The sequence below is a fragment of the Cebidichthys violaceus genome, unplaced genomic scaffold (genome assembly GCF_023349555.1).
Source record: "Cebidichthys violaceus isolate CVI_PGR_0920_01 unplaced genomic scaffold, fCebVio1.0.p SCAF_13, whole genome shotgun sequence".
Classification (NCBI taxonomy): Eukaryota; Metazoa; Chordata; class Actinopteri; order Perciformes; family Stichaeidae; genus Cebidichthys; species Cebidichthys violaceus.
In genome coordinates, this window is record NW_027176296.1 from 4,840,198 (window position 1) to 4,860,155 (window position 19,958).

General features: G+C 42.4%; 1 protein-coding gene across 9 annotated transcripts in view; it reads left to right on the forward strand.

Moving 5' to 3' along the window:
• The first annotated feature begins 2,219 nt into the window (after positions 1-2,219).
• Positions 2,220-19,958, forward strand: part of LOC137870334 (ephrin type-B receptor 3-like) — a 61,517-nt gene continuing 43,778 nt past the window's right edge. For all 9 annotated transcript variants that reach the window (XM_068707483.1, XM_068707491.1, XM_068707487.1 and 6 more), the window contains exon 1: positions 2,220-2,907. In XM_068707483.1, coding sequence (XP_068563584.1) covers positions 2,844-2,907 — 64 coding nt within the window. In that variant the 5' untranslated portion in view covers positions 2,220-2,843. The remainder of the gene's footprint in view (positions 2,908-19,958) is intronic.

Below are 19,958 nucleotides of genomic sequence, written 5' to 3' on the forward strand. Positions count from 1 at the left end.
TACTATTTCAAATAATTTGAATATAAACTTAATTAATGAGATGCAGTGTAAGATTTGGTGATACAAAAGCAACAACTTTGCTGATCACACTGATACTGAAATAAGTTACACTAATTAGCAAAATGGAACAAGATTATTTTTTTTTAAACTATTTATTAACATACAACTCTGTGATGGTGGCAACAAGGACACATAAAACACAGTCACACCGCAGAGCGCATGGTTATGTCATCCAATCACCTTTCAACTTTACACTAACAGACCACTCATTTGGCTTCATTTTGACATTTCACAGGTCGAGCGTCCTCCTCACACACTGAAAACATTCTTCATATATGTACAGAATAAGTGACAAATTCCAATGTATCAGCATAATTGTTATTCTTGGCACACAGATTAAAGTTGAAGCAGCTTGGCAATATACTGCAAATCCCTTAAATGAACTTTGGAACTAATCACTTTATGTGAGAAGCGTAGTTCACTTCTTTTCTTATCTCCAAATACAGCAGAGAACACATCAATATTCAACACTATTAATAATGTAGTCAACTCCTGCTATGTAGTAGCCCAGTATTAATGCTGACTGTGCCAAGTTCAGCCTCTCGTAGAACTGCGCATGTCATCTCTGGCTCTGTTATTTGAAATGTATCAGCTGTTTATTTATAAATTAAACAAAACTAATTGGACACAATATTACTCAGCATTAAAGTAAAGGTCCGTGTTAATTAAATATCCCCTACATCGGGGTGTGCCTATAACCTGTGGGCTGTATGGGCTCTGTTTTTTTTTCCAGCAGCGCTGTGATTCCCCCACAGATCAGGATTTTATTATCATATTTCCGTACATTTAAAGCACCATATTGACCCCTGGAACTGAAAAATGCACATTAAGTAAAAAAAAATAAGTTATATAAAGGGGTGCCGTTTGGACTGAAAAGTATCATTCTTGACACATTACTCAACTTGTTTTACTGCTTCTTTGAGAATTGACCGACTGATATAATACAATAATAGAACGACTGTAAAGGAGCGATTAAGGAGAAAAACTGTAAAAGCTCGTTCGCGAGTCGTGACAAATACCCATTCTTTCTTCAACACATCCAAGGAAGAAGAAAAGAAAATTGCAGGTCTATAATCCTGCAGGGAGAAAAATCACTGCCTGCTCCGTTGTGCCCGACCAACCGAGTTAAATGTCTCACTGTGTTATACACACACAAACCAGCGATTTAAATAACTGCAACTGTTATTTGCTCCGCTCAAGTAGAAGCGTCGCGTCCGGGAAAGTTTGATCAGCTTTGTTATAGAAACGTCGACGCCTGACTCTTGGATTTAAATGTTTTCATTAGTATATCATTGAAGTTTTAGTTTTAAATGTAATATTGTATTCATCCGTATCCATATTTTAATCTACGTCTAGAATATAAACACATGTGATGTTATGATGTCTTCATACTCACAGTAAATCTCAAAATAGCCGATGTCATTTTAAATTCCCAAGTTTTTTTTCTTCTTCAAAATGCTTTGATATTTTTGAATTCACGCAGTTAAGCAACAACGTATTTTAATGAAAGCAAAACGTCAGCAAAAACTTCCTTTCTCTCGTGCACCGAAACGGAGCGACCCGCAGGGAGGCGCTGTGTGTCCATGCCTTTGGAATCGGCTGGGAGTCCCAGGAAGGGAAAGACACGCTGCATATAAAAAATAAATAAATAGACAAAGACCAACTCGACGACTAAGCCATTCATTTATGGCTTGCAATATTCTTGAACAAATTGAATTGAACATGTAATTCAAAAATGTCAAAAAATATCCAATACTTCTATTTTTGTCACAGAAAGGTCTTAAGTCAAGTGTCTGGAAGAGAAGATCGCCTGGTATGCTATCTTAAATGTGCGGAAACAAAGACTGCTCCAGGAAGAAGTAAGAAATGTTCAGAATGCACCCATGTTTTAAACGGCCAGATTTTATTTTGATAATAAATGTGAAACTAAATGATTGTCAAGGTAGACATTCTTTTCAATGCAGCTGCTTCAACGGTAACCCCTCCTCCTGGTGCCAACCCCCCGAGTCTCTCTCTCTCTCTCTCTCTCTCTCTCTCTCTCTCTCTCTCTCTCTCTCTCTCTCTCTCTCTCTCTCTCTCTCTCTCTCTCTCTCTCTTCCCTGCTCTGCTGCCGTTATTCCTCCACGGCAGTGTGCGCTTCATTCCAGTGCACAAGCCGAGCGGAGCAGACGGTCCACACGCAGCAGCCAAAGCTGATACATTCGCTCAGGGAATAAATATCGTTAAAACCGCGCGGCTGTGTCTTTACAGGAATACCACTTGATCGCGGACGCATGTGAGAGTGCACATGCCTGGCTGGGACTGTACACCATGGCTCTGACACAAGTGCGGCTATCTCTGCCTCTGCTCCTCTGACCACAGAGAAAGTCTGTGGATCTCCTCGCGAAGGCGGTTGTTTATTTTTTTCCCCCATTGACTAACAACGAAATATTGTTGGAAATATTCTCCGGATGGTGACCACGGACTGGACTACCTGTTTTCAGCTGATTAGCTCAATACGAGGGGAAGGAACTGGCAGACTTGCGCCCGTTGCCTTTCCTCTGGTTTAAGAAGGCACGTTGGAAATCGAGAAGGGCTGCTATATTCACACATTTTACACCAAGGGTGTTATTTCCTCCCAACACTCACCTTTGCGTGTTTTGGTGAATGGGGGTAACTCTGGTCCTGGAGGCTTGACACCGCTGGGACAGGGACGAGACTGAGTGCGTGGAGCGTGGGATCACCCAGGATTGTGTTTCCCTCCTCTCTCCCGGGTCTGTTTACATGTCCGACCTGACTGCTTTATGACAATGGATTACTTTCTGCTTTTATGCAGCCTCTTGCTGCCAGTGGTGTCCGCTGTAGAAGGTAAGAAATTCCATCTTAGTTGGTGTCGCGTAGCAGGATGCCTAAATCGTATTTTTCTTTTCTCCATACCTCTCAGAGGCTGGTCACCGCAGCGGGTGAGGCTCCTGTATTAAACCCAAATTCTTAATTTTCTACCATCCCCGAATTTAAACCAACGTTTCATTTTCAAAGTGTCCATCTGGCTTGTTTGAAAGGATCACTAATGGCATTATTGGCTTTACGCAGCCAACCGCTGTAACCGGTATAGGTTTCAATACACAATTGTAATGCGCGTCAACGAAAGCTCATCCATTTCAATGGTGGTTGTATATTGTTTGTTTCCCTTACATCAGCTATTGCCGACTGCTAGAGCTTTCTTTGTCACTTAAAGGAAATTAGCTCCACACTGTATCTCACCAGGGAGTCGTGGCTCCGTGCCCCCCCCCCTCCCCAGACACTTTCCCTCAGGTCGGCTGCGTGTATTTTAGGGATGTATGAGTGTGTGGCCTTTTGACATGTTTACTATCAGTTTGAGGTTAAAGTATACACTCAAAAAAATGCCATAATAGTTTATTTTGATACCCAATTCGTTGATAAAGCTGATATGATTTTTGAATTTTCAAAAATCACTTTGAAACACAAAATGTCATTCAAATAATGTAAATTAAATTAAATTACTGTTATTCCTTTATCTCTGTTTTGATTAGATTTTTCGTTTGGTGAATGTTTTTTTGTAAAGTGGCATCGATTGATTATTTACAGTTGCATTTTAAAACAGTTGCTTCCAAAAACAAAGCCATCTGTTTTAGCTGAGTGTTGGTGTTTGCCGTGCGTAAATTCGATGGGAAATTCTAGCTGTCGTTTTTTCCCCACCAGCGAGGTGTTGCGCTCATTTATTATTCCTTTTCCTACATCATGGAATGTCTCACTTTGCTCTGTTTGGGCAAATAAGGACAAAGAACAGTAGAAATAAGGTTGAAAGGGCCTAAAGCTTGAACTATGAATGCTGGAGCCTATGCGAGGCTCCCGGTTGGTTTGCGATGCCAGTAGGAAAGTAGGACAGTGGGCCACTGGCTCAGTAAACGCCTTTCTCTCTCAGCTTGTTTCCCGACCTGTCCGCACATCGTACGAGTTTTATTTTCTTAAATCATGGTGAAAGACGTCTGTCATGACGTTAAAATGACAATTTATTTTTTAAGGAAAGTTTTGCTTTTCCCGACAATAGTCTACTTGACTTCAATGCTTTCAAATAAAATGTAAACATCGGCTGTATTCAGTGAATAGGCTGCATACAGTAGTTCGGCTTAAACGACTATACATACAGTATATATAGTGCATGTAAGGGAACGTTAATGTATTTCACCCAAAGGTCGTGTTACTTATTCAACATCCACAAAACTGAATAATTAAAATGAAATGTACGTTTGCATTTGATTCAAGTCTATTCTTCAAATGACTTTTCAGTGTTCTGACCTTAATTTGGGCAAACATCCGGAAGTCTGTTACAGTCTGAGGAAAGATTACACGCTGCTTCTTGAACTCTTCATGATATCACCATTCTTACTAAATAGCCTCTCTGCTTCCTCTGCGTAAAGAAAACATGTGTACCCATATGGGGAAATATTGTAAAGCTTATCTGATACGGTTTGTTGTTTTCTTGGTAGGTTACCATTAAATAACAGTGGTTATTGGTGCTCGAAGCAGGATCAGCGTCCCACTACAGAAGTGACTTATTCCCTCAAAGATCCTATATTTGAACCACAAATCAAACTTGAAGTACTGAATTAATTCCTGCACTCTGTAGATTGATGGATGACTTCCATTACAATTTTTCTAACAGCAACTTCTTTTGAGCAAAATTGTTTTGAAATTGTAGTTCTTTCATTTGCGAGGACCCCCCTGGACCCTTCTTAGTGACCCCAATAGGTCACCGGACCCCAGTTGGGAATCTCTGACTTAAAACACATGGCTTGAATCGATGAGTGGATTCCTGTTGTGCAAAAGTTGGAAGGCTCCAGAGGTCGATTCAGAGAGAGAGAGAGAGAGAGAGAGAGAGAGAGAGAGAGAGAGAGAGAGAGAGAGAGAAAAAAGAGGGGTGTTTTCTTGACAATAGTAGCGAGTTTGCTGCGCACGGGCTTGAAGTTGATGTATTTCGTTTGGACAATATATTCCGTACATAAGTGATGCCATAAATTGTACCCGACTGACCTGGCTGGGGGTTTACCAAAGCTTTTAATACAGCTAGGTGATTTATGGCCGCTGCTGGGACTTCTTTGGGTTTATTGCGATTTAAGGAGAAACAAGCGGCCTGGTGGGGAAGTTTCCGCCGGCCCCACCGTGCGTCTCTCCGGGTCCAGGGGTCACACAGCCCGCGGAAATGCTCTTAATGTATTCATGTTTTCTTTTCTTTTTCTCTCCCTCCTTTTTCTTTTTGTCCCTTTTTTCTCGACATCCACCCCTTACATTACCATGTAATGGTTGAAGTCAACGCTTTCAATCTCGTAAATTTAGTTTACTTTTAATTATTTAATTATGGGCCTATTACACCCAGTGCTTCGGCCGTTTCTGAGCTCTCAGTGGCAGCAAACATTAATACTAAACAATAATGTGAATCTGTCCATACACCTTTATGTCATTTAACTTTTACATGGCTTAAATAAAACCTATAAAAAGAAAAAAAAAGTTATTTTGTGCAGGATTTGTATATTTTGTGAAACTGTTTTGTGGATCTGTTGTAATTAAATATCCAAGTCGCATCGTATGTCATTTGATTTTGGAGTTTGTTCAACTGTGTTTGATGTGTTAATTGTCTGAGGATCTAATTCCACTTCAGTTATTTCATTAGAAAGTGAATTTTATTATGTTTTTGACAAAAGGGGAAGTAGATCGTTGGAATCCTTTTGAGATCAGATTATTCAGTGGACCTCAGTCGGGCCTTGGTTGTTGAACTGCTATCAGTGTGCTGGGGAAACAAAATGCGTCGATGACAGTCCTCTGTAGCGCACAGACGGTGTGGTTACTCCTCGGTGTAAATTATGTATGATGGACGGAGAATACAGAAAAAAAGGCATGACATAGGCGCTATGTTGATATTCCGACCAGTCAAGCGGACAGAACACCCACTTTGATGCTGTTTATCTGAGTGTATTGTCTTTATGCGGCTTCTGTTGACAGAATTCAGTTTGTTCAGTTTCAAGTGAACAATCTTACTCCGGGTACAGTTCAGGTGTTACAGCTGAATCGACTTGTATTCACTGAAACAGTTTGAGCGTATATATTGTAACCCCGTTGTGCTTTGCACTTCAGCCCAAAACACGTTTCTCTTACAAATACTTCCAGTTGAACAGCACTCACCTGGAATCATTTTCTGTCTGAAGTAAGACAAATGGGCTTTTATGGCCGCAGCTCAGCTCAGGGTTCCCTCTCACTCTCCATGTTTTTTTTTGTTCTATTGATGGCGGTGCATTTCTTGGAGTGATTACGCACAAGCTGGACCTTTGAAGCGCACATGTTTATGTTTTTATGTGGGTGAGATCACACCTCCACAGGAGTTTTCCTGTGCTTGTTTGCAGTTGGCACATTTCTCATCCAACTCTCTTCCATGATGTATTCTCCCCTGCTCTTTCTTTAGCTTAGGAGGTCCCCTAACCATTATCATTATTTTATCGTTAATATTATCAGACATTGGCAGCGAAGCAGTGGCAAAACCTATAAAGTGACGTTGGGGGGCTTGTAAATGACGGTTTAGAGTTACATTATCAGGAAAAGCACCCTTACAAAAATACGTAAATGTAAAAAAAAAAAAAATACATTCCCTCAAACATCAAAGGTGCATAACCCAAAATTGAACGGAGGCGATTTTACGTTATTTTGAAGGAAATATAGTAAATGCTGATGTGTTTTTTCACCCTATGCCTTTCAAAGAAATAGCCTTTATATCAGCTTGTATCAATTTGTTCTCTTTTATACTATTACAAAGTGCAAAATCAAACGTGCGCATTTTTAGAGGTTTGGGGCGGCTGTATCTTACTAAACTCAATTAACATGAATGACGAACGGTGTAATGTGGCCATTTTGTCCGGCACGCTTGCTGACCGAAGGCCTTCATACGCCAGGCTTTATTTAAGAGCACAGCACCAGTCATGTGTGGCCTGCCCTGAGCAGAACTCACGGTGAAGCTGCCACGTTAAACGTCACTCCAGGAGCAGCTCTACATAACATTCAAAAGCAAATTACTGAACAAATGCATTTAGAGTCACAATTGAAGTAACAAAGGGAACTGTTAAAGGCTCTGTGGTGGCTATCACACAGTCCATTTAAGGGAAGAGTAGAAACGTGCTAAAGAGGCGTGAAAGTGTATTTGCAAAATAAAAGCAAAGTCATTCTGGCAATTCTACTGATGAATCATTACCGAGGGCATCGCAGAGGTCAGCGAAATGGTAAATGACTTGGATCAGTGAATCGATCCATCTATCCATATATCCATCCATCCATCCATCTATCTATCTATCTATCTATCTATCTATCTATCTATCACAAACATTTATTTATTTTTATAAAAGTTGGCTTATCAAGCAGAATAATAAAACAATAAAAACATAATGTTAAGTAATAAGATACTGCTGGTAGAGAACAGAGACACGCACACATAACGCATCAAGGGTGTTTCAAGTGTCAATTGATGCGGACGTATTGATCGAGCGAATCAGCGCTGCTCAGCCTTTCAAGACCGCAGAATCAGGTTTGATGCAAAATAATGCCTTGCTGTCTTTGAACTGCTAGAAGCAATTACCAATTCATCAGGATATTTGCTCCTGAATCAATTGTTTATTATTGCGCATTTGGCACAAACGGTTTCCAACAACAAGCAACAACACTTAATAATAAATATAGTGTCCGTCGGTACGAATTTAGACTTAGAAATAATAAAATAAAAAAATAGCAGGAAATTGTAAATAAAAAAAAAATATGAATATGAAATATCTCACTTATTGTTATTATTATTATTGGTCAACTTTCTATAAAGTGTACATACATATATAAGCTAATATACTCTATATTTAGAGTCAATATATGTTTTTATACCTATAACATTGTTAACATTTTCAAACTGTTAGTAGTGCATTTGAATGTCTAATACTTGCTTCAGAGTAAGAAGTTGGCACAGCAATGTAGATCCATCTCAACATTCACAGATATGCACTTATTCAAAAGACTAAATTAATAAACTATAAATGATCGTCAATCACCCTCAGCAGTATCCTGGTGCATTGACCTCGACAGGGAACGCAGCCAGTCGGTAGGTCATATGCTAGGCAGCAGCCATGTTGAACAGATGTACAGTGACTTAGGTTCAGATTGGCGTAAGGCGCTCAGGAAGAAGGGGGAGTGGATGACGACATGTTGGGAGTTGGGGTGGGATGGGATCGAGGGGAAGCTGTGAGGTGGTGGTTGGGATATGGGGCGGATTTGGATCAGAGACCCAGAGAGCAGCAGAGCTCACAGACTTTACAGATGCAACGGGCCTGCAGGAGCGCTCATGTGCACCGACTGATGGTTCACGGCTCATATGGCGGCAGGGAAAGATTCACCGAGCTGGAATTTCAACATGTAGGAAAGCAACAGCCGTGTTAGGCCTGCTGGGGCCTTCACACACTAAAAAGTGGACAAAGCAGGATGACCGGAGGAAAAAGGGATGTTGTGAACCCAGCTTCAGTAGCACTGCGGAGTCTTTACTAAACATGAGACAAATGTCCGTTTTACTGTCCGGGCTACCAAAATACAGGCAAATTCTTGCTTAGCTTTTGGAGCTTGCACAACAGGATGAACAGAAGTAGAATATAAAACCGGCAGTAAAATGATACTTTAGAGAAAGATGAGTGCAAGCATATTATTATTACAGTAATACAATATGTTTTGTAGTTTGTTAGTGTTAGTGTACAGTGACCTCCACATGTAGTTAAATCTTTTCAGCTGATGTAAATGTCAATGGCTATACTGTATGTGCATAATAGCAATAACTCTAAGACACGAGTACTAAATACTCTGACATGAGTATTGTGACCCAGTTAAAGCAATTTGAACGTGTTCCTGTTAAAACCAAGTAGAATTGGAGTATAGCTGAGACTGTCAGCTTCAGGGTAGTAGGATATCTTCCTGACGATTTCCAAATCAGTATGTAGCGTATGCAGCTTGCGTGCATCGCTGTTTTTGGATATGGCATGTGTGTGTGTGTGTGTAGTCCATCCTGGCATCCAACACAGGGGCCTTGTGGGATGGCAGGTCTTTGACACCCACTGTTGAGAGCAGGCGAGGAGGGCAAATGTGTCTGGGCCTGCTCACTGCACAGACACAGTGCTGGTGTCTGGAGTCAGTCGAGCAGAACAAGGGAGAGAGAGACACACACACACACAGACGAAGGCAGAGAAAGAGAGATTTTGCACTCAGAGATCAAGATGGGTGGTACATCTAGGGGGTAGGAGTGTGTATATGTGTGTTATGGAGGTTACAGGGGTTGGGGATTGTTTGTGTGTATTGCTGGGGGTACAGTATATTATGGTATGCCGACTCCTCTAACTGAAGCCCCTGATATACTCCCGAGTGGACGAGTAAACGGACAGCTGCGGACACCACGGACATGTAGTAGTTCTGTTTATACAACTTGCTGGAGTCCTCTTGGAGGACGCGTTCCACACATGCGCATTCGTTGTACAGTCGGTGCCCTTGTTGCCAGAGGTATACGTGGATGCCCGCACACACCCTCTGGACCCTAGCGGACCGTCATGTACTTGCGGATGGAGAAAGTATAATTTTGGTTTAAGGTGTCTTGTATTTGAAAAAAAGTCATGTGATGGCAGTATAGAGAGGTGGCAACACTATCCTCTGTGTTAATCCCTGTCATTGATAAAAACAACGGTTCAGCTTAATCCTTTCAATCAAAAAAGGTTTCATACCATTTTCATGCCTTTATACTACCTAAACCATTTTAAACTCAAACAGAGCCTTTACATTTTTTTTGTCATGGGAAAGCACGGCATGTGAAAGTTTTATAGCGTGTGTGCGTATGTGGATGCACGATAGGTGTTTCACATTGCTCAGCTGACTCAGACAGGGATGTTCCCCCTCTTTGGTCCTTACTGAACAATATTATTAATGGCTTTCAAAATACTGATGAAATGTTTGACATAATATAAATCGCCAGCAGAGTTGGCGTTTTATAGGCGCTGTCTGCACCGGATGTCCATAAAGTGCAGCTGAAATTACCACATGTCAAAATGTCCAGATTATAAAGTGAGTTAGGACCTGCTGTGCTTTCCACCCACGTCCTGTGACCCCTATCCAGAGGTCATGGGGAGGGGGGGATTTGGATGAATTCGGAGGGGGCTTACTTCCCAAGGCTAGTCTTGTTCCATCTCAACAATAGTAGTTCTAACACAATCAAGCTCCAGGGGTTATCCTTTTCCAGTGGTGAATAAAAATACACAGAAAGAGGATGTGTATATTTAGAGGGATCGACTGTGCAACTTTCCACGGCTCGTTGACACACATAAACATTCACACAAACAGACCAGGTCAAAAGCACAGTTGGAGACTGAGTCAGAGGTGTTCTGCTTGGCTTCTTTTTGTCAGCGTGGTCAGCCTACAGATCAGGGCAGTTTTACTCTTTGCATGTAGGACCTGGAGCAGTTATGAGAGACCGCCTGGAGCTTGAATGGACATGCGACAGCCATAATGCCGCACACGGAAGAAACTGGGATATTCAAAGGAACACAGGGTGGGGTTTGGTGGAGTAGACTTCAGGGCCTCCTCCCAGCATTTCTTTACGAGCTACAGACTTTTGTAACAAATTTTTGCCGATGGAGCAGAAAGAGATCTTTGATACTTGTCTTCAAATAATAGCCAGTTACATCTGTCTGGAGAGTGGACACAGATGTAAAGCAGTGTGCCTGGAGGGGGGAGAAAGGCCGCATCACCTGGTTTCAGCCTTTGCCAGTCTTGTTAAGTATAAGAGGAAAAGAGAGAGAGAAATTCCTTTGTTGAGTTTAACCATGGTGGCGGGACTTTTCGAGGCGCAGGGCCTATAGCTCCAGGCCTTGTTCCCTTCAAAAGCAAGGGAAGCTAATTTTTTTACCAACAGCGTAGTAAGTCTATGTGTGGTGATAGGATCAGCTTTAAGGGAAAAAGCTGAGTTCACATATGATGGGCTTAAATGTCCATTGTAATTAACCATAATGCATGTGTGGGGAGATGAGTGTCTGAACAGTGTATATTTTACTTGATAAGAGGTGTATGAGTGTTCCTGTTCAGAGATGACTGTTATTACACCTTATTCTGCCCCACATCTTATCCTTGGTGTCAAAAACACTCGTCTCCTGCACTTCATCTTCACTTCAAAAGGCACCCAGGCAAGAGGAGGGCTCCCCACTTCTATTAAATATTTCTACCTTTCCCTTTTTGTTTTCTTGAGAACAGCAGCAGGTTTAACCAGACCGCTGCTCACTTATCAACAGTGCACCAAATTCACCCTGAACATCTTAAACCCACCCTCTTCTGCACAGGTCACACATGGTGAATCCAACACATTTCAGTGGCAGTTGCACCAATCACACGTGACCTTTTGTCAAGATATTCACATAATCCCCATGGTTCCGCGCTGCAGCCTCCTGGAGGCACTGCCAGCTGTGAGGAGCATTTATTTAACCTCAGCTCAAGTTGGAATGGAGTTTCGGTGACACAGTGACTTGATGTTTAAGTGAGTGCAATATTTAGAGGGCAACGAAAGGAAAGTCAAAACGCCTTACTGGCTATTATTTAGGCAAGCATTTCACGGCGGCAATCTAGCAAATGTGGAGGTGTTGCTTTTGGGCTTTTGTTACTTGGATGGTTTTAACACATGTCCATTTGGTAGAGTGGTAGATGGCAGAGGGCTATAAAGCGGTGCCTGTGTGACACAGATACACTCATGATGTGTGTTTTCAGCAGCAGACGGAGGAAGGGAAGGGAGGCCACCCTGTGGGTTTGCCATCAGCTTCAGTCAGTTCACAGAGCTGCTGTTCCAATGCTGAAAGAAAATCTGTTCCCCAGCAGAGTTTTTTCCTTTTGATAGGAAGATGCAATCAACTGCAACTGGTTCAGTATATTTATTTGTTAAGTTCTATTTCACAAAGGATTTTCCATTATGTCTCCATAATATCCTTTCGTCCTTTTAATATTCTAAGTTTACTTCACTGCAAACTCAACTGTGGATACAAACTGAAATTCATATATATCATGCCATTTCAAATATGTTATAAATATTTAGTGAGCACATGCCTATTTGACATGGTGGTTGTTAGCTGTGATTTTAACAGGGATTTGACAACCAGCGCTGTGAAAGACTAATTGCAATGAGCCAGATGAAGGCGCCGGACAATATAGGCTGACCCCCTCCTTCTGTGCCAAGTCAGGCCATAAACAGCTTCCCTTTCCCCTCTAACACCCTATGGAAATCCCTTCTGACCCCCAACTCACACACACACACACACACACACACACACACACACACACACACACACACACACACACACACACACACACTTAACACACATGAATGGTGACAGTTGCTTAATCTCACAGCCATACACACGCATGCACACATTACCTCCACCCACTACACATGCACACAAGCCCCCACAAAAGCTTTACCCTATCACACACACACACACACACACACACACACACACACACACACACACACACACACACACACACACACACACACACACAGACACACACACACACACACACATACATTTTTAGGGTCAGAGCCCACATCCACTCACTCTTCTGCTAATGAATCAATCAGCTGGTTCCATTCATTTCATTGCTGTCAGTCTCCATCGATCAGCCCCTTTTCTCCCCGTCCCAACAGAGCAGCGGGGGAGCTCAGAGATTGAGAGGAGAAGAAGGGGCTTGAAACATCCTGGCAGTTCAAAGACTCCTCATTTCTTATCCGCTTTGGTTTCCCAGAAATATGGCGTTTTGATGGTGTGTAGCAGTGTGCATGTATGTGTGTGAAATGAAAGAGAGAGAAAGGATTAAAAAAAGATCAAGAAGGCAAGACGTCTCCTCCTAGAGTTTATACATGGCATCTGACCTTCCTTTTACCTTTGCAAGACTAGCGTGTTAGCACTGTGGATTCCAACATCACAGGAAGGATGGAGATAGCAGGTGGCGGATTTCAGCCAGGTGCAAGCTCATTCGCTTCCAGGGATGCCCCTTCTTGGCCATGAGGCATAAACGGCCCCACCCCACTCTGGCTTTTCAGCCTCTAGCTTGGCTAGGTGAGCGATGTGTGGTGGGTCCAACTCTCACCATGCTTCACTCCTCCACCTACCGAGTCAAAGTCAGAAAGGTTATCAGTTATCAAAGCCTCTCAAAGTTGAAACTGTTTATGTGTGTGTGTGAGGCCATGCAGAGTGAGAGAAAGGGAGACAACGGAGGGCTTTTCATTTTCAAAAGCCACTTAGTTCTGTTTATTGGCCAGCCAGTTCATTTCAAAAAGTGTTGAGAGATGCAACAATGCAGGCCAGAGGTTGCAGGAAGCCAAGGTCAATTATGTTTAGGAAGAAAAGGAGTGGAGGAAGGCAGGTAGGAGGCAAAAGAGGAGGAGGAAGGTGTGTGAGGAGTGGAGGAACAGAGCAGCAGTAGGTTCTGAGATTGTGAGATCCATCCCAGCAGAGAAACTGCAATCTCCTGACTTGGACACTTGCCACTAACCAAGCCTCCACTTTCACACCATGCAGCTTCCTCTCAGATACGGGAAGGGAAGAAAGACCCGTTGCTTTCCACCAGTACCTTTTACTATCCTTTTCTGTCTCTGTATCCTGCTCACGCATACACTCACATTGGTCCCAGATGAAAGGTCTAGGCTTTAATGCAGTCTGGAAGAAATCTGCCAGCATTTCTTTAATGAATCTGACAAGCAAGCCAGTGCAGATCAATTGAAACATTGTGTGACGTTTTCAAGATGCAATCTCAGATTGTGTCAGAACGGTTGAGTCAATGGCAGATGTAACGAAATAATTAGAGTTGAACAAAAGGCTGTGTGAGCGAGTGAGTAAACACACATTTAATATGAACTGTGATAGCTTACCAATAGCCAAACATTGTGGTTTTATAACCTGCGCACGGTTAAATGTCTTAGAAATTCAAAGCCTTGTTAAACTAGCTTATCAACAGGAACAAAGCATGGTGTCAAAATTTTGTTTATTTTCATAGAGTGACAATGTTTTCCTTTGATTCACATGGTCATTGATTTATATGGACCAATAGAGTTTATTGCCATTTGATCTGCGGTTTTATAACTGCAGTGGTAGTTTATCAGGTACCACCACTTCAAGGTCCCCTTATGTATTGTGTCAGCCAGACAACTTGGCGCTCCGTCCTGCCAAAGAGGAAGAACTGAAAGTTTCAAGGCTTTCTACCAGAAAGGTTGCCATTAAGAAAAAGTCCTCGACAGACAAAGGCTCCTTTTATATGCTATTTACCTTCCCTTTCTTCACCTCACTGTCACTCTCTTTGGCCTTGTCTTTTTCCCAGCCTTACTCACAGTCTATGATCTCTCTGCTGCCTCTCTTTAACTGTCATTCTCGTCCTTTGTTCTTTCATCCCATCCTCTTTGTCCATCGTTCTGCCCTCTGCCCCTCTTCAGTTCCCTCTTCTATGACCGCAGGTTATCACTGTTACAGTAGGTCTTAATCACAGTATTATTTTCCTTTCCCTGTTATCTCACACCCTTGTGATATAAAACTCCCAACAGTGAAAGTAAGCAGCTAGGAAACAGATGCTATTTACTACTCAGAGACCCTTTCTTGTTGCCTACTACTTGATAAGTTCTTGACTGTCAAGAGGACTTCCCCTATTGTGTATGGAGAGAGGAAAGTCTGCAGTTGAAAGGCATTGCAAATGCACGTCATCTCCCCTCGTTCCACTGACCGAAAATGTTTCCTGAAATGACAGGTCTGACATGCACTTTTCTTTCAACATGTCGCCCTTGGCTTTTTCCACAAAACATGTTCCTTGTCTGTCAGTTGGACAATAACAAAGATTAGCGCAGAAGGAATGGATACAAAAAAAAGAAAGACAAGAGTGCCTCAGTGCGCTGTAACGCAATATGTTGCTTTGGTGTGTGACTAGAGGGTGTCTAAGTGGAAGTCACATGAGGTGTCTGGGTTTTAAATACCTCAGCCAAACAGCTTAGAGTGTGAAAACAATTGGCAGAGACATGAAAGTGTAAGCGAGAACACACACAGGGGTCAGATAACCCCTGGGCAGATGGGGATGGTCAAGTGAGCAGAGAAGAAAGGTTGTGGGGGGGTTGCGATGTTTATGCCACTAGTGTCAGGAAAGCATACAAAAGCATTACCCCCTGTGCCAATTTTGGCCTCTCCAAATCCCCAGGGGTCCAGGAGCTAAAACGGTGGTGATGATTAGAGATTCAATTTGGCTTGCCATCAATCAATGCCACAAAGATCGACAGGATCGCTGCCGATAGCCCACCCTTGCAACCAGATTGGGTTTGTGCCTCTTGGGATTCACGCCTTTTTTTCACGCTTTATTAATTAAGCGACCAAGCTGCCCCTGCACTTACTTATTTATGAATCTTGGCTTCGACCGGAATGGAGACCACTTGGTTTCCCCTAATTAGTCCCTCACTAATGGCCCTGCTTCCAGACAATCCATACAATCTCAATCCAGAACACTGACCCCCACTCTGTCAATGCACACACAGAACCATAACGCCCATATGACCTTGACGTTACACACCCATGTTGTCTGGTGTTGTGTTTCTTTGGTACTGGATGAAGTGCCCCACATGGGATAATGAGGCCACACTTAAAAAAATCAATTTCCATCTCCGTCTGTCTAAGTAATTTCTCACCTGTTCATTAACCCAAGAATAGAGCTGCCCAGATGTGTCGAGCCTTGGCGGTCGTTAGACAGGGAAGGGACAGAACTGGACGCTTCATGTTGGTGAAATATTAACGCTTTCCCGGAGCAGCGAGGGCTTTGCAGTTTTACCTCTGCCATGACTTATTGATATGTGTATCTTCATGGGGACATGTTGAAAGGAAAAACAACAGATGTATACTGTTGACTTCATAACACCTTTTTGAATGAAGTATGCCAGTAGCATGACATCATTACTATAACCTCAAATTATAATTACTGTAACTACCAATCAGTCCTGCAAACACCCTGCCCAAAAGCCTTTTTCCCTTCCTTTCAATGAAGTCACTGTTCAGGATCAGTAAGCCCATTCGCTGTGGCCTTGTGTGATGCGGTTTGAATCCCATAAACACCAGTCCTGACTCAGAGTCAGATTTACTGGCCAGCGGCCCTTAGGGAGTCATTTGTATTCTACCCACTTTGGCTGGTTCAGGGTCAGGATGATGACTAATCAGGTCAGTGCTGATCCACACCCTAATTTTGGAGCATTCCCAACCACACCTAGCTAACTTGGACCACCAGGAGGTCTGGCTTGTGTTCTTGTGTGTGAGTTGAAGGTAGATGGAACACATATGAGCTGCATGGAAACATAATGATATTTTTGGTGCATTTCATTTCCTGTGTCCCCAGTTGGAGAGAAAAACAAACTTGCACCTCGTTGTTGTGTATTCCCTTCAGATTTCATCGCCACAGGCCACAACAGAAGTGAACCCAGCTGAACACTTGTGCTAATGGGTGAGCTTAGGCATAAACATTGGGGTTGTTATTTTTTAACTAGCTAAGTTCGCCAGAGGCTGTGTTATAAGGATCACAATGAGGCAGGTGGGTAGGTGGGGAAACTTTTGGGTGAGTTATAAAAAAAGTTAATTATTGCCTCGCTTGGCCATCCGGGTGCCAAACCAGATGAATCTTATTTGTGTTCACTTAAATATACATATAGATGTCCAATTGTGCGTGTGCATAAAAAAACAAAAACAGATCCCCTGATTGCCTGGTCTTTTTTTCACTGTGGTATAATTTATCCCATCAGCCACTCTGGTAATCATATTATCCAGATAATATTATTTAAAAACGAAGTGGGCTGTCAAAACAGCAAAGGTTAATGTATACACTAAGTATTGACAGTCCATATAACCCGACCTTTCCAGCCAATGACCCTTGCAAATGTGTAAACAAAATCCCTGTCCTTTTGATCTACTTACCATCTTCCCCGTCTGTTTATATGAATATCATATTTTTATTTATTTTCTTTTGTCTCCCAAGCCACCAGACCCCACATTTGGTTTTCCAGAATGTTTGGCACACCACAGTACGCACACACACACACACACACACACACACACACACACACACACACACACACACACACACACACACACACACACACACACACACACACACACACACAGCTGCTGGTGTCTGCCGGTGATAATGTGGCACCTCCACTATACTTCTGTGGTCCTTTTGAAATTCCCAAATGACCTTCTGTGTCCTTGCACACCACACACACACACACACACACACACACACACACACACACACACACACACACACACACACACACACACACACACACACACACACACACATACACATCCAATCAAGATTTATATACATGAAAATGTTTGTGTGTGTGCTTATGAATGTGCTTAAACATGTGTGTCAGCAAATAAATCAATGGGTGCCTAGAGGCCTTGTGGCTAGAGCTACTGTGTGTAGGTAGTGGTTGTGTGGGGGTTAATGGTGACACCCCTCACCCCTCCTAACTGCCAGCTTTAGTTACACATCAATGAAGGGTGAATAATACATTATCTAGGGCAGCCCATATTCCCCCTACATATCCCAAGAGAAAGACAGAGGAATGGAAAGGTAGACAGGTGACAAAATGAGAAATAGACTATATATCTTCCATAGAGAAAAATAAGTAAAAAATACATTTGACCCAGAGCTCCACGATTCCTCCCTAATCTCATTTGTCATCCACATCATTCAGCCAAACCATGAAACTTCAACCTACCTCACTTCCTGTTTAGACAGTGTCCCTCTCCTCCTCCCTTGTCCTGATGTACGACTAGCCTGTCGCTGAGATTTATGCTGCTGTTTAGGTGCTTTAAGGACAACAGGACACCTTCAGATGAAACAAGAGTCAAGGCATTGACTCTAGGCCAGTCAGCCGGTGTGGGTTTAGTGGATTTACTGGAGTGTGTGAGGGTCCTTGAGCATGAATCGTTGATGCTAGTGGTTCTGTAATCATGATGCGATTATTTAAACATCTATCTTACTAGGACGAGGACAGGATAAGTTTCTGTTTGTGTGTTAGAGACAGTGTCTATGCCTCTGCATTTTGGGACCTGCATCCTTGCCAGTGTGTCTGTGTCTGTACATGTCTATGTGCATACATACAGTGCACATTACTAACTTCTGAATGATTTATTCTTTCTTTCTCTGGGGTTGCTGTCTGGGGCCCTCTGTGTGTCATGCCAATGCGCAGAGGTCTTTATGTAATTGCAGTTGGCCTCTGAAGCCACCTGCCATATGGACTCCAGTAGCCTTGTGTGTCTATCCGTCCAGCCGTCAATTTCTTTTAATTGCCCAGAGCCCAGAATCTGTGCCGTGCCTATCTATCGAGTGGTTTCTCTATAGGTTAAATACATTAATAAGTAATAAGGTTTAGGACCTCACCAATCCCTGACCATGGTATTGACCAGATAATGCAGAAGTGGGCTGAGAGCAGGTAGAGTGTGGATGCTACAGGCTCTAGCCTGGCTATTACTTTCCCTGTCCTGTCATTGTCGTCCCCATTTTTATTTACATCCCAAATATTCTTCATCCATTTTCTTTTTTTTATATAAAGGGGGTAGACAACGATTAAAATATGTCTCTCAAAGCTACTACCAAATTTTCCATAAAAAAGTAGGGGCCGCCACTTCGCCCTTCCACCCTTTTGATTTGTTTTAGAGAGTAAATATGAGAATACAAACCTTAATCAACCCTTCGTCTTATTGAGATCATATTGTTGAAATCTTGACACTAAAATTAGGTTTTGCATTGTTTGCAATATAAATGTAGTTATTGTTTTGAGTCATTAAGTCAATCCCCCTGTTTAGTGTAAAGTCATATAGCCAGGTTCCTGGAATCTGTGTGGTACCAAATGTGACGTGTATTTTGGTGGTTAGAAGCTACATTGTAAACATTGTAATCATTTATTAAGGTAATACAACAACTAGTACAAACATCTTTTCTCTTTCTCCTCAGCTGCTATTTATTACCTTCAAATTGCATCATACTTCTAGAGACACATGAAGGTGTTGTTGCATCTGCTGTCAGAATGATGTAGCGGATGTTTGCATTTTCTTATGTCATCTTGCAATCTAGAACCTGAAGCTGTTTGCACAGTACCGCTACACTTACAAGAAGCCACTTTGCGGAAATGTTATTTAAATTGCTAAATTGAAAATGCAATGCACGTGAAGGGTTGAGCAGGTATTAGCATTGACATGAGCATATTTGAGGCTTTTTATGGATGGTCCTGACTATATCTGGCTGGTTCATTAATGGTGCTTTTAGCTGCTGAAGAGGCAAAGTCCATTTGCACAGGATTAATTAACTCAGTAGCGATTAAGAATGCAGGTCCAACAATAATCTTGGTGGCGAGGGGAGGGGAGCGCGAGAGAGAGACACACAGAGATACACAGATAGCGTGAGAAAGAGAGCTTCAACTCCAACACTGGCCAACATGATTAATCTCACCCAGCCATTTGTGGGTATGTGGCATTGGAAAACAAAATATCCATAAATAATAATGATCTCGCCCCATGCACCTCTTACTTTAAGTTAATGACAAATAAACAAATTCATCTGCCTCCACTTGCTGCAGAATTGAAATAAAAGCCTGGTCCCTAAAATAAATCTATAAACCCTTTTCAGCAATCAATCCGCAGCTGTTTGTCATCATAGACCATTAACCGTTGCCCACAGTGAGACGAATGAAAAAAAGGGGCAGACAGAAATTACGTTGTATCAAGCTATCTCACGCAGGAGAGTAATGCTGCTGTTAAGGTTTTAGAGGCAGCGAAACTGGA